General features: G+C 50.1%; 1 protein-coding gene across 1 annotated transcript in view; it reads right to left on the bottom strand.

Annotated features, from left to right (window-relative positions):
* Positions 1-15,353, bottom strand: part of LOC131697463 (origin recognition complex subunit 5-like) — a 52,267-nt gene that overhangs the window by 18,725 nt on the left and 18,189 nt on the right. The window contains exons 7-12 of the mRNA XM_058986487.1: positions 14,466-14,596; positions 11,590-11,638; positions 10,854-10,944; positions 10,231-10,280; positions 4,267-4,379; positions 2,998-3,045 (exon numbers count right to left, since the gene is read on the bottom strand). Of these exons, the coding sequence (XP_058842470.1) occupies positions 2,998-3,045; positions 4,267-4,379; positions 10,231-10,280; positions 10,854-10,944; positions 11,590-11,638; positions 14,466-14,596 (482 nt within the window). The remainder of the gene's footprint in view (positions 1-2,997; positions 3,046-4,266; positions 4,380-10,230; positions 10,281-10,853; positions 10,945-11,589; positions 11,639-14,465; positions 14,597-15,353) is intronic.

Here is a 15,353-nt window from a genome sequence, read left to right as displayed (position 1 = left end):
AGAACAGATAACAGACACACAGAGATCCAGAGATATCTCTGGAGAGAGAGACCGAGGAGACACACTGACATGGGACTCGATAAATAAGAACAGATAACAGACACAGAGAGATCCAGAGATATCTCTGGAGAGAGAGACCGAGGAGACACACTGACATGGGACTCGATAAATAAGAACAGATAACAGACACACAGAGATCCAGAGATATCTCTGGAGAGAGAGACCGAGGAGACACACTGACATGGGACTCGATAAATAAGAACAGATCGATAAACGACGGGACAAAATGGATTCATCCCTTTGTTGTTTTTGTCATTTTTTTGTATTTTATTTTTAAAATGATCCTGTGCTCCTAACCTATCATAATTGTTCATGTAATTTGAGGCAGCTGGCTGCATGGAAGGTTCTTTGTGATTCTAATGATTATTATCATGGTGACTGAGTCAGGGGTGGAAGACTAGGCTTGGTAGTTGTTGCTGGGGCTCCATGGCAGCACTGCCAGCCCAGCCCTACCCGGCCAGGGACACTCATTTATCTTGCTGTGTGGACAGGCTCCACTGACCGGCACTGCCGTGAATGATCCAGACCGGGAGAGTGCGGTGCTGGGGGAGAGCGCCACTACAGGAGGGGGCTTGATTAATTGAGAACAGGACAGGGGAGAAGCTCCAGACTCCAACACAAACCACAGCTCTGCCACACAGCAGCCAGCCCACATTAATCAACCAGCCCCCTCGACGCCATCGACTGCAGCCCACTGTCAGGGGGAACAGCTCTGAACTGCACCCCATTTACTACAACGTCAACCTTTCACCTCCCAAACCTTCCCTAAATAGAAGCCGGTTCACACAGCCCCGTTCCGACTGGGTCAGTCCTGCAGGGTACAGGGTCCCGTTCCGACTGGGTCAGTCCTGCAGGGTACAGGGTCCCGTTCCGACTGGGTCAGTCCTGCAGGGTACAGGGTCCCGCGTTCCGACTGGGTCAGTCCTGCAGGGTACAGGGCCCCGTTCCGACTGGGTCAGTACCGCAGGGTACAGGGTCCCGTTCCGACTGGGTCAATCCTGCAGGGTACAGGGCCCCGTTCCGACTGGGTCAGTCCTGCAGGGTACAGGGTCCCGTTCCGACTGGGTCAGTCCTGCAGGGTACAGGGTCCCGTTCCGACTGGGTCAGTCCTGCAGGGTACAGGGTCCCGTTCCGACTGGGTCAATCCTGCAGGGTACAGGGTCCCGCGTTCCGACTGGGTCAGTCCCGCAGGGTACAGGGTCCCGTTCCGACTGGGTCAGTCCCGCAGGGTACAGGGTCCCGTTCCGACTGGGTCAGTCCCGCAGGGTACAGGGCCCCGTTCCGACTGGGTCAGTCCCGCAGGGTACAGGGTCCCGTTCCGACTGGGTCAATCCTGCAGGGTACAGGGTCCCGCGTTCCGACTGGGTCAGTCCCGCAGGGTACAGGGTCCCGTTCCGACTGGGTCAGTCCTGCAGGGTACAGGGTCCCGTTCCGACTGGGTCAGTCCCGCAGGGTACAGGGCCCCGTTCCGACTGGGTCAGTCCTGCAGGGTACAGGGTCCCGCGTTCCGACTGGGTCAGTCCTGCAGGGTACAGGGTCCCGTTCCGACTGGGTCAGTCCTGCAGGGTACAGGGTCCCGTTCCGACTGGTACAGGGAGGTTCAGACAACGAAGGATACTCGCCTTATTAATTACTACTGCAACCATAAACATATTCTGGAGGGGTGTTTAAAAAGCAGAGTGCAAAAATCAGTCTAACAGAAAAGTGAGAGAAAAAGAGAAAAAAGACTAAGGAGGAAGAAGCGATTAACAGGAGTGAAAAAGTGACTGACAGGATCATGCTCAGCTGATAAATCGATAGCTGAAAGTGTTATTAGTGTCCAACACTGGTTCAATGAAGAACACGCTGCCCTCCTTATCTCTGCCCCCCAGAGATGGGTCGAGTTCAGCTCCGATATCAGAACCCCTGTCCCAGAGATGGGTCGTGTTTAGCTCCGATATCAGAACTCCTGCCCTAGAGATGGTCGTTTTCCAGCTGGTTAGAGACTCATTCCTTTTAGGTAGGGATTTAATGCCTTGACTTATGTGAGAGAAAAGCCAATTACACCACAAAGCCCTGAATGGTGCTAAAGGCTGCATTCAGCTAGCTCAGGGGCTGCTGCTATTAAACACACTCCAGACCTCCTTGTGTGAACTCGCCTGTACAGCCAGACACTATTGAACCTTTTCAAATAGACGATGTATTCCAATTCATCTTGATGGAGCCTTTTGTGAGCAAGAAAATGGGCTGGTCCATTAGCGCTCGCAATGTAAAAGTAGTGTGGGTTTTTTGTGGGTTTGCTTTTATGTATTTCTTACATTTTAGTTCACACTTTATATTTCAGACAGCTCCAAATGCAGTTAGCAGCAAGACTAAGAACTAGGGGTTCTTGGAATCCCTTGTGTACTTGTATGGTTCTATGGCCAGCACCCCCTTGTAGTTGAGATGTGTATCTCAAGGGCTCTGCTCAGCCCAGGTCCATACTCCTGGGTAATGATTTGGGAGTTGTGTTGCTGTTCCTTCAGGGAGTCACAGTAAGTGAGTATGCTCTTCACTCTGGCATGTATTAATATCACAGTAAGTGAGTATGCTCTTCACTCTGGCATGTATTAATATCACAGTTTTGGTGAGTGAAACAAATAACCAAATGCTTCAATTAATGCACCCTGCTAGAAGGCACTACCAGCTGCGAGTAAGAACCCCTTTGCATAGCAGTTTGATCTATACCACGTCTTACTCATCCCCACCGACACACAGTGGAGTGGAACAGACTGGACTGGAGGAGAGTAGAATGGAATTAAACACAATGGAATGGAATGGATTGCAATAATGGAGTGGAATGCAGCGGGTTGGGTTGGGTTGGGTTGGGTTGGGCTGGACTGCAGTACAATGGGGTGGCTGACCCTGCTATACAGTGGCTCTGATTTCACACCTGACCATCTTGTAAATCATTCTTACCTTCTCGTGCTTTTTCAGGAAGTTTGTCTTCTTTATCTTCCCATGGTGCTGTAATGAAAAGAGGGAGAGTTCGATCTTCCTCTTCATGTTTGAATGATGAGAGCGGCTCTGGAGCGTTCGATCTTCCTCTTCACGTTTGAATGATGAGAGCGGGTCTGGAGCGTTCGATCTTCCTCTTCACGTTTGTATGATGAGAGCGGGTCTGGAGCGTTCGAACGTGAAGAGGAAGATCGAACGCTCCAGAGCCGCTCTCATCATTCAAACGTGAAGAGGAAGATCGAACGCTCCAGAGCCGCTCTCATCATTCAAACATGAAGAGGAAGATCGAACGCTCCAGAGCCGCTCTCATCATTCAAACGTGAAGAGGAAGATCGAACGCTCCAGAGCCGCTCTCATCATTCAAACATGAAGAGGAAGATCAAACGCTCCAGAGCCGCTCTCATCACTCAAACGTGAAGAGGAAGATCGAACGCTCCAGAGCCGCTCTCATCATTCAAACGTGAAGAGGAAGATCGAACGCTCCAGAGCCGCTCTCATCATTCAAACGTGAAGAGGAAGATCGAACGCTCCAGAGCCGCTCTCATCATTCAAACGTGAAGAGGAAGATCGAACGCTCCAGAGCCGCTCTCATCATTCAAACGTGAAGAGGAAGATCGAACGCTCCAGAGCCGCTCTCATCATTCAAACGTGAAGAGGAAGATCGAACGCTCCAGAGCCGCTCTCATCATTCAAACGTGAAGAGGAAGATCGAACGCTCCAGACCCGCTCTCATCATACAAACGTGAAAAGATCGAACGCTCCAGAGCCGCTCTCATCATTCAAACGTGAAGAGGAAGATCGAACGCTCCAGAGCCGCTCTCATCATTCAAACGTGAAGAGGAAGATCGAACGCTCCAGAGCCGCTCTCATCATTCAAACGTGAAGAGGAAGATCGAACGCTCCAGAGCCGCTCTCATCACTCAAACATGAAGAGGAAGATCGAACGCTCCAGAGCCGCTCTCATCATTTAAACGTGAAGAGGAAGGTTGTTACCTATACACTGTAGCTCGTCAAGCTCATAGTAAAACCTGGAAGGGATGAAACTGGTACACAACAGTAGTCTTATTTCCAACCCTGTAAACCAATTAGGTTTATTCATTTTCTTCCACAAAATAATGGTACAGATTGCATCACGGTGCCAAGGGACTGGATACATTTGGACAAAAGCGTCTTTGTAGCATTCCTCAATGCTTGATCTGGTTGGACAGGTGGCTGGGCGGTGTGGCTTACCTTGAGGAAGAAGCGTTTGTCTGCACGGGCAGGGTTGAAGGAAGCCAGGTAGGCTGCTATCAGCAGGAACTTGGAGTAATAGGGCAGCTCCACGTGAGCATGAGCAGAGAGACCTGCCAACGAGGACCAGAGAGAACAGAGTACCTTCATTACAGCCTTCCAGCAAGAACTGAGCATGAGCAGAGAGACCTGCCAACGAGGACCAGAGAGAACAGAGTGCCTTCATTACAGCCTCCCATCAAGAACTGAGCATGAGCAGAGAGACCTGCCAACGAGAACCAGAGAGAACAGAGTACCTTCATTACAGCCTCCCATCAAGAACTGAGCATGAGCAGAGAGACCTGCCAACGAGGACCAGAGAGAACAAAGTACCTTCATTACAGCCTCCCATCAAGAACTGAGCATGAGCAGAGAGACCTGCCAACGAGGACCAGAGAGAACAGAGTACCTTCATTACAGCCTCCCATCAAGAACTGAGCATGAGCAGAGAGACCTGCCAACGAGGACCAGAGAGAACAGAGTACCTTCATTACAGCCTCTCATCAAGAACTGAGCATGAGCAGAGAGACCTGCCAACGAGGACCAGAGAACAAACTACCTTCATTACAGCCTTCCAGCAAGAACTGAGCATGAGCAGAGAGACCTGCCAACGAGGACCAGAGAGAACAAAGTACCTTCATTACAGCCTCCCAGCAAGAACTGAGCATGAGCAGAGAGACCTGCCAACGAGGACCAGAGAGAACAGAGTACCTTCATTACAGCCTCCCATCAAGAACTGAGCATGAGCAGAGAGACCTGCCAACGAGGACCAGAGAGAACAAAGTACCTTCATTACAGCCTCCCATCAAGAACTGAGCATGAGCAGAGAGACCTGCCAACGAGGACCAGAGAGAACAAAGTACCTTCATTACAGCCTCCCATCAAGAACTGAGCATGAGCAGAGAGACCTGCCAACGAGGACCAGAGAGAACAGAGTACCTTCATTACAGCCTCCCATCAAGAACTGAGCATGAGCAGAGAGACCTGCCAACGAGGACCAGAGAGAACAGAGTACCTTCATTACAGCCTCCCATCAAGAACTGAGCATGAGCAGAGAGACCTGCCAACGAGGACCAGAGAGAACAAACTACCTTCATTACAGCCTCCCAGCAAGAACTGAGCATGAGCAGAGAGACCTGCCAACGAGGACCAGAGAGAACAAAGTACCTTCATTACAGCCTCCCAGCAAGAACTGAGCATGAGCAGAGAGACCTGCCAACGAGGACCAGAGAGAACAGAGTACCTTCATTACAGCCTCTCATCAAGAACTGAGCATGAGCAGAGAGACCTGCCAACGAGGACCAGAGAACAAACTACCTTCATTACAGCCTTCCAGCAAGAACTGAGCATGAGCAGAGAGACCTGCCAACGAGGACCAGAGAGAACAGAGTACCTTCATTACAGCCTTCCAGCAAGAACTGAGCATGAGCAGAGAGACCTGCCAACGAGGACCAGAGAGAACAGAGTACCTTCATTACAGCCTCCCAGCAAGAACTGAGCATGAGCAGAGAGACCTGCCAACGAGGACCAGAGAGAACAGAGTACCTTCATTACAGTCTCCCATCAAGAACTGAGCATGAGCAGAGAGACCTGCCAACGAGGACCAGAGAGAACAGAGTACCTTCATTACAGCCTCCCAGCAAGAACTGAGCATGAGCAGAGAGACCTGCCAACGAGGACCAGAGAGAACAGATTACCTTCATTACAGCCTCCCAGCAAGAACTGAGCATGAGCAGAGAGACCTGCCAACGAGGACTAGAGAGAACAAACTACCTTCATTACAGCCTCCCATCAAGAACTGAGCATGAGCAGAGAGACCTGCCAACGAGGACCAGAGAGAACAGAGTACCTTCATTACAGTCTCCCAGCAAGAACTGAGCATGAGCAGAGAGACCTGCCAACGAGGACCAGAGAGAACAAAGTACCTTCATTACAGCCTCCCAGCAAGAACTGAGCATGAGCAGAGAGACCTGCCAACGAGGACCAGAGAGAACAGAGTACCTTCATTACAGCCTCTCATCAAGAACTGAGCATGAGCAGAGAGACCTGCCAACGAGGACCAGAGAGAACAGAGTACCTTCATTACAGCCTCCCAGCAAGAACTGAGCATGAGCAGAGAGACCTGCCAACGAGGACCAGAGAGAACAGAGTACCTTCATTACAGCCTCCCAGCAAGAACTGAGCATGAGCAGAGAGACCTGCCAACGAGGACCAGAGAGAACAGAGTACCTTCATTACAGCCTCCCAGCAAGAACTGAGCATGAGCAGAGAGACCTGCCAACGAGAACCAGAGAGAACAGAGTACCTTCATTACAGCCTCCCATCAAGAACTGAGCATGAGCAGAGAGACCTGCCAACGAGGACCAGAGAGAACAAAGTACCTTCATTACAGCCTCCCAGCAAGAACTGAGCATGAGCAGAGAGACCTGCCAACGAGGACCAGAGAGAACAGAGTACCTTCATTACAGCCTCTCATCAAGAACTGAGCATGAGCAGAGAGACCTGCCAACGAGGACCAGAGAGAACAGAGTACCTTCATTACAGCCTCCCAGCAAGAACTGAGCATGAGCAGAGAGACCTGCCAACGAGGACCAGAGAGAACAGAGTACCTTCATTACAGCCTCCCAGCAAGAACTGAGCATGAGCAGAGAGACCTGCCAACGAGGACCAGAGAGAACAGATTACCTTCATTACAGCCTCCCAGCAAGAACTGAGCATGAGCAGAGAGACCTGCCAACGAGGACTAGAGAGAACAAACTACCTTCATTACAGCCTCCCATCAAGAACTGAGCATGAGCAGAGAGACCTGCCAACGAGGACCAGAGAGAACAGAGTACCTTCATTACAGTCTCCCAGCAAGAACTGAGCATGAGCAGAGAGACCTGCCAACGAGGACCAGAGAGAACAAAGTACCTTCATTACAGCCTCCCAGCAAGAACTGAGCATGAGCAGAGAGACCTGCCAACGAGGACCAGAGAGAACAGAGTACCTTCATTACAGCCTCTCATCAAGAACTGAGCATGAGCAGAGAGACCTGCCAACGAGGACCAGAGAGAACAGAGTACCTTCATTACAGCCTCCCAGCAAGAACTGAGCATGAGCAGAGAGACCTGCCAACGAGGACCAGAGAGAACAGAGTACCTTCATTACAGCCTCCCAGCAAGAACTGAGCATGAGCAGAGAGACCTGCCAACGAGGACCAGAGAGAACAGAGTACCTTCATTACAGCCTCCCAGCAAGAACTGAGCATGAGCAGAGAGACCTGCCAACGAGAACCAGAGAGAACAGAGTACCTTCATTACAGCCTCCCATCAAGAACTGAGCATGAGCAGAGAGACCTGCCAACGAGGACCAGAGAGAACAAAGTACCTTCATTACAGCCTCCCAGCAAGAACTGAGCATGAGCAGAGAGACCTGCCAACGAGGACCAGAGAGAACAGAGTACCTTCATTACAGCCTCTCATCAAGAACTGAGCATGAGCAGAGAGACCTGCCAACGAGGACCAGAGAGAACAGAGTACCTTCATTACAGCCTCCCAGCAAGAACTGAGCATGAGCAGAGAGACCTGCCAACGAGGACCAGAGAGAACAGAGTACCTTCATTACAGCCTCCCAGCAAGAACTGAGCATGAGCAGAGAGACCTGCCAACGAGGACCAGAGAGAACAGAGTACCTTCATTACAGCCTCCCAGCAAGAACTGAGCATGAGCAGAGAGACCTGCCAACGAGAACCAGAGAGAACAGAGTACCTTCATTACAGCCTCCCATCAAGAACTGAGCATGAGCAGAGAGACCTGCCAACGAGGACCAGAGAGAACAGAGTACCTTCATTACAGCCTCCCATCAAGAACTGAGCATGAGCAGAGAGACCTGCCAACGAGGACCAGAGAGAACAGAGTACCTTCATTACAGCCTCCCAGCAAGAACTGAGCATGAGCAGAGAGACCTGCCAACGAGGACCAGAGAGAACAGAGTACCTTCATTACAGCCTCCCATCAAGAACTGAGCATGAGCAGAGAGACCTGCCAACGAGGACCAGAGAGAACAGAGTACCTTCATTACAGCCTCCCAGCAAGAACTGAGCATGAGCAGAGAGACCTGCCAACGAGGACCAGAGAGAACAGAGTGCCTTCATTACAGTCTCCCATCAAGAACTGAGCATGAGCAGAGAGACCTGCCAACGAGGACCAGAGAGAACAAACTACCTTCATTACAGCCTCCCATCAAGAACGCACCACGGCAAGGCAGCACTGGGCAGTGGAGTATAAGCAGACAGTGACACATAAGAAAGTTTACAAACGAGAGGCGGCCATTCGGCCCATCTTGCTCGTTTGGTTGTTAGTAGCTTATTGATCCCAGAATCTCATCAAGCAGCTTCTTGAAGGATCCCAGGGTGTCAGCTTCAACAACATTACTGGGGAGTTGGTTCCAGACCCTCACAATTCTCTGTGTAAAAAAGTGCCTCCTATTTTCTGTTCTGAATGCCCCTTTATCTAATCTCCATTTGTGACCCCTGGTCCTGGTTTCAAACCCTTTAAGCGCTGGTACAAGCGAAAGGAGGGTTGTGTTAGGTATTGCTGTAGAAAGGGGAAGGGGAAAGGAGGGGGGGGGGGGTTCAGGCTGCAGAAAACGTTGTCAGCAGATTACGGTGACAAATACATTTATTAATGATTTATTTTTAAGACAGAATATTATTCACAGGTTAAAAAAGCCCAGGGCTTTAAATAGGTTAAATCTGTCCTGTGATAACAAGTGGCTGTGATTCATGAGCACACAGGAAGCCACTGGTCAGGGCTGTGAACCAGGGCTGCCTTACTGAAGGCCAACGCTTTCCCCTCGGACACATGGTGTTCCAGAGGCCACGCCCCCAGGTGAAGTGAAAGGCGTGCATCAGGGAGGCCACGCCCCCAGGTGAAGTGAAAGGCGTGCATCAGGGAGGCCACGCCCCCAGGTGAAGTGAAAGGCGTGCATCAGGGAGGCCACGCCCCCAGGTGAAGTGAAAGGCGTGCATCAGGGAGGCCACGCCCCCAGGTGAAGTGAAAGGCGTGCATCAGGGAGGCCACGCCCCCAGGTGAAGTGAAAGGCGTGCATCAGGGAGGCCACGCCCCCAGGTGAAGTGAAAGGCGTGCATCAGATTGTTTCCAGTAGAAGATCTCGCCCTGGTCCTGTCTGAATCCCCGAGTGCGACTCTCGTCCACACTGAGCTGAGCAGCTCATTACCGATTCAGCCGGCAGAGCCTCTCCTCCGGTCCCTGCACTGTAGAGAGCTCCCAGCCTCTCCTGCAAAACCAATCTCTGCACTAATTAACAGACATCAGACGAAGGTAACAGCACACCCAGATAGAGGCTGACAGGCAGGCAGGACCCCCCTCAGCACCATCGATCCTTTCTGCCTGTCCTTCCTTCTTGTTTTAACTTCTATCAATGCAAGGGCAAAACAATGAATGAATGAATCTCTTCATTCTATAGCTGGCGTGCAGCCTCAGTGCGCAGCCCTCCTCCCCGCAACTCCCTCTGGGATTACACAGTGAGGAGAATAAAGCCAGCTTCAGGATCACAGCCACACTGGCGAATACTCTGTCATGTAAAATATTACAAATTAATGTAAACTCATTATAATAAAAACTCAGATATTTAAATGCATCATAACCTTATATGACATATTAGATAACAAAAACAGTAACTGTATTCTACCTTAAAACGCATGACGCTTGAGCATAGTGCAGAATCTCATGCATGTATAAAAAGCCCACCTCATCATGAAGTACAAATTGTTTGGGGGGGGGGGTTCAGAAGCAAGACTTCCTGCATTTAGATGCTCTACAGAAAAGGCATTCCACCAAGAATCTCAAACAACATGAAGGTCACTTTAAATCAATAAAATAACATGCTACCCTCCGGCAGCCAGACCTGTGAGCATCTTACCTTTCAGGTGCAGCTCTCCCTCCTTCTGCTGCATCTCCTCCCACTGTGAACTGCAACACAGCAGAGTGACACTCGCATGATCAGGGGGGTCACTCAAACACCAGCGCACACACCTAGATCAATACATCTATCAGACAGAGTGACACTCGCATGATCAGGGGGGTCACTCAAACACCAGCGCACACACCTAGATCAATACATCTATCAGACAGAGTGACACTCGCATGATCAGGGGGGTCACTCAAACACCAGCGCACACACCTAGATCAATACATCTATCAGACAGAGTGACACTCGCATGATCAGGGGGGTCACTCAAACACCAGCGCACACACCTAGATCAATACATCTATCAGACAGAGTGACACTCGCATGATCAGGGGGGTCACTCAAACACCAGCGCACACACCTAGATCAATACATCTATCAGTCCTACAAACTTAATTTCTATCACTTTTAACACTAAAGTTATTAGTGGCAAAAGTTGTTCAGGCCTTTGTTGAAAGGTTTGATTTCAAGACTCAGGTTTCTTTAGTTTTATTTATTTCATGGCGATTGAGTGATTACGCCCCCGCCCCTCGCCCCTCGCCCCTCGCCCCTCGCCCCCCGGCCCCCCCGCCCACCTGGAGATCTCCCGCAGGTAGACTGTCTGCATGGCCTTCTTCAGGTGAGGCTCAATGTTCCTCCACAGCCTGTGCGTGTCGCTCTCCTTCGCTGAAACACACCAGGGAGGGACAAAAACATTACAGACAGCGCTGGAATCCAGCTCTGACAGCTAGCCACACTACAGTACCTCCCTCCCAGTCACTCAGCTCAAACCACATTGCCTCCCTCCCAGTCCCACAGCTGAACCCCCTGCTCTCACCTGAACCTCCTGCTCTCAGCCCCTCAGCTGAACCCCCTGCTCTCAGCCCCTCAGCTGAATCCCCTGCTCTCAGCTGAACCCCCTGCTCTCAGCCCCTCAGCTGAACCCCCTGATCTCACTTGAGCCCCCTGCTCTCAGCCCCTCAGCTGAACCCCCTGCTCTCACCTGAACCCCCTGCACTCAGCCCCTCAGCTGAATCCCCTGCTCTCAGCTGAACCCCCTGCTCTCAGCTGAACCCCCTGCTCTCAGCCCCTCAGCTGAACCCCCTGCTCTCACCTGAACCCCCTGCTCTCACCTGAACCCCCTGCTCTCAGCCCCTCAGCTGAACCCCCTGCTCTCACCTGAACCCCCTGCTCTCACCTGAACCCCCTGCTCTCAGCCCCTCAGCTGAATCCCCTGCTCTCAGCTGAACCCCCTGCTCTCAGCCCCTCAGCTGAACCCCCTGCTCTCAGCTGAACCCCCTGCTCTCAGCCGCTACTGCGATTGCAGCTTACCTTCTCCTTTTACCAGCGGCTCACAGAATTTGGTAAAATTGAGCGCAGCCTGTACCAAAAAAAAAAAAAAAAAAAGAAAGAAAATTGGAAAAGGAAAAAGGGGATTAGACTTACCTCCCAGTCTGAAGTACATGTATGGAATACACAGTATGAGAAGGCCATTGGGTTAGAAAGTAGTCAACACAAACCCCCCCACACTGCACACCACGCTACAAACAAACAGCAAAGCACCCCCACACTGTACACCACGCTACAAACAGCAAAGCACCCCCACACTGTACACCACGCTACAAACAAACAGCAAAGCACCCCCACACTGTACACCACGCTACAAACAGGAAAGCACCCCCACACTGTACACCACGCTACAAACAAACAGCAAAGCACCCCCACACTGTACACCATGCTACAAACAAACAGCAAAGCACCCCCACACTGTACACCACGCTACAAACAAACAGCAAAGCACCCCCACACTGTACACCACGCTACAAATAAACAGCAAAGCACCCCCACACTGTACACCACGCTACAAACAAACAGCAAAGCACCCCCACACTGTACACCACGCTACAAACAAACAGCAAAGCACCCCCACACTGTACACCACGCTACAAATAAACAGCAAAGCACCCCCACACTGTACACCACGCTGCAAACAAACAGCAAAGCACCCCCACACTGTACACCACGCTACAAACAGCAAAGCACCCCCACACTGTACACCACGCTACAAACAGCAAAGCACCCCCACACTGTACACCACGCTACAAACAAACAGCAAAGCACCCCCACACTGTACACCACGCTACAAACAGCAAAGCACCCCCACACTGTACACCACGCTACAAACAAACAGCAAAGCACCCCCACACTGTACACCACGCTACAAACAAACAGCAAAGCACCCCCACACTGTACACCACGCTACAAACAAACAGCAAAGCACCCCCACACTGTACACCACGCTACAAATAAACAGCAAAGCACCCCCACACTGTACACCACGCTACAAACAAACAGCAAAGCACCCCCACACTGTACACCACGTTACAAATAAACAGCAAAGCACCCCCACACTGTACACCACGCTACAAACAGCAAAGCACCCCCACACTGTACACCACGCTACAAACAAACAGCAAAGCACCCCACACTGTACACCACGCTACAAATAAACAGCAAAGCACCCCCACACTGTACACCACGATACAAACAAACAGCAAAGCACCCCCACACTGTACACCACGCTACAAACAGCAAAGCACCCCCACACTGTACACCACGCTACAAACAGCAAAGCACCCCCACACTGTACACCACGCTACAAACAAACAGCAAAGCACCCCCACACTGTACACCACGCTACAAACAGCAAAGCACCCCCACACTGTACACCACGCTACAAACAAACAGCAAAGCACCCCCACACTGTACACCACGTTACAAATAAACAGCAAAGCACCCCCACACTGTACACCACGCTACAAACAGCAAAGCACCCCCACACTGTACACCACGCTACAAACAAACAGCAAAGCACCCCCACACTGTACACCACGCTACAAACAAACAGCAAAGCACCCCCACACTGTACACCACGCTACAAACAAACAGCAAAGCACCCCCACACTGTACACCACGCTACAAACAAACAGCAAAGCACCCCCACACTGTACACCACGCTACAAACAAACAGCAAAGCACCCCCACACTGTACACCACGCTACAAACAGCAAAGCACCCCCACACTGTACACCACGCTACAAACAGCAAAGCACCCCCACACTGTACACCACGCTACAAATAAACAGCAAAGCACCCCCACACTGTACACCACTCTACAAACAGCAAAGCACCCCCACACTGTACACCACGCTACAAACAAACAGCAAAGCACCCCCACACTGTACACCACGCTACAAATAAACAGCAAAGCACCCCCACACTGTACACCACGCTACAAACAGCAAAGCACCCCCACACTGTACACCACGCTACAAACAAACAGCAAAGCACCCCCACACTGTACACCACGCTACAAATAAACAGCAAAGCACCCCCACACTGTACACCACGCTACAAATAAACAGCAAAGCACCCCCACACTGTACACCACGTTACAAATAAACAGCAAAGCACCCCCACACTGTACACCACGCTACAAACAAACAGCAAAGCACCCCCACACTGTACACCACGCTACAAATAAACAGCAAAGCACCCCCACACTGTACACCACGCTGCTAATAAACAACAAAGCACCCCCACACTGTACACCACGCTACAAACAAACAGCAAAGCACCCCCACACTGTACACCACGCTACAAACAGCAAAGCACCCCCACACTGTACACCACGCTACAAACAGCAAAGCACCCCCACACTCCATGCTGGGGGACTGGTAGGTGAAACAGCATCAGGAAGTGCTACAGAACCCGCTACAGTGCTATAGCTTCCCATAGTAAAAGCATAGCAAAGTGTAATAAAGCATAGTGAATGCATAGGGAAGCACTGTAAAGCCCAGAGAGGTATGGTAAAGCATATATTGCATAGCAGTTTCACCCATTCCAGGTTTTAATAGGAGCTTCGTTAGCCCCACTATATAAGTGAAAAGCTCAGTGACTTATTAAACTTGGAAAAAATAAACAGGAATGTATCAAACTCCTATACAGAGTCTTATTTCCATCCCTGTCAAAAAACAAAACCCACTAACATTACAACCCATAATAGACTACGGTAAATGCACAGTACAGTCAGCACCGCCTGATCGGGATCCTGGGAATCGGGATTGCTGCTTCAATGGGACACAACTCTGGGAGATTGCAGATTGACTGTGGTTAGCAGCAGTGTCGGAGAGCAGTGCACGTCTCACCAGATGTCTGAGCTCCTTCAGGTCTCGGCAGACGGAGTAGAAGACGCCCAGCAGGATGTTGATGTAGGAGGCGTACAGGTCTGCAGAGTACTCTGGGTGGTGATCGAGAGACAGGATCTGCTGCAGCTCAGCTGCACGAGGAAATCAAAGACCAGAGAGAGGGGTCAGGACAAGGGATCTCTATACAGAAACCACAGAGACAGAGAGACAGAGACAGAGACAGAGACAGAGACAGAGACGAGTCAGACAAGGGATCTCTATACAGAAACCACCGAGACAGAGAGAGAGAGAGAGACAGAGACAGAGACAGAGACAGAGACGAGTCAGACAAGGGATCTCTATACAGAAACCACCGAGACAGAGAGAGAGAGAGAGACTTTTAGAGTGAGCAGTCACAGAAAATATGAGCTCCTGAAAATTTAAAAATTTATGTTTCTTTGTGAAATAAAATGCCAATTTAATAACATAAACATATGTATAGTAGTACTTAAAGTAGTATTTAACGTAATATGAAAAAATAAGAAAAAACATTTTGATTAAATATTATAAAAACACCAAAAGAAGATCAAGACCAAAAGAAAAAAGAACACAGAGGAAAGGGAAGGAAGGAAAGAAGAGAGAATTAAAGGAAGAGAAGAAAAATTAAAAGAAAAGGAAAGAAAGGGAAAAAAGAAAGAGAAAGAAAAGAAAGAAAGGAAGAATGAAATAAGAGGAAAATAAAGGAAGGAAGAAAATCACAGAGCAAAGGGAAGGAAGGAAAGAAGAGAGAATTAAAGGAAGAGAAGAAAAATATTTAAGAGAAAAGGAAAGAAAAGGATAAAGAAAGAGAAAGAAAGAAAAGATAGAAGTAAATAAAAGAGGAAAATAAAGGAAGAAAATTACAGAGGT

This window comes from Acipenser ruthenus, chromosome 14, assembly GCF_902713425.1.
Source record: "Acipenser ruthenus chromosome 14, fAciRut3.2 maternal haplotype, whole genome shotgun sequence".
NCBI lineage: Eukaryota > Metazoa > Chordata > Actinopteri > Acipenseriformes > Acipenseridae > Acipenser > Acipenser ruthenus.
Note: the sequence above shows the minus strand (reverse complement) of the source record. Positions and strands in the feature narration are given on the sequence as shown.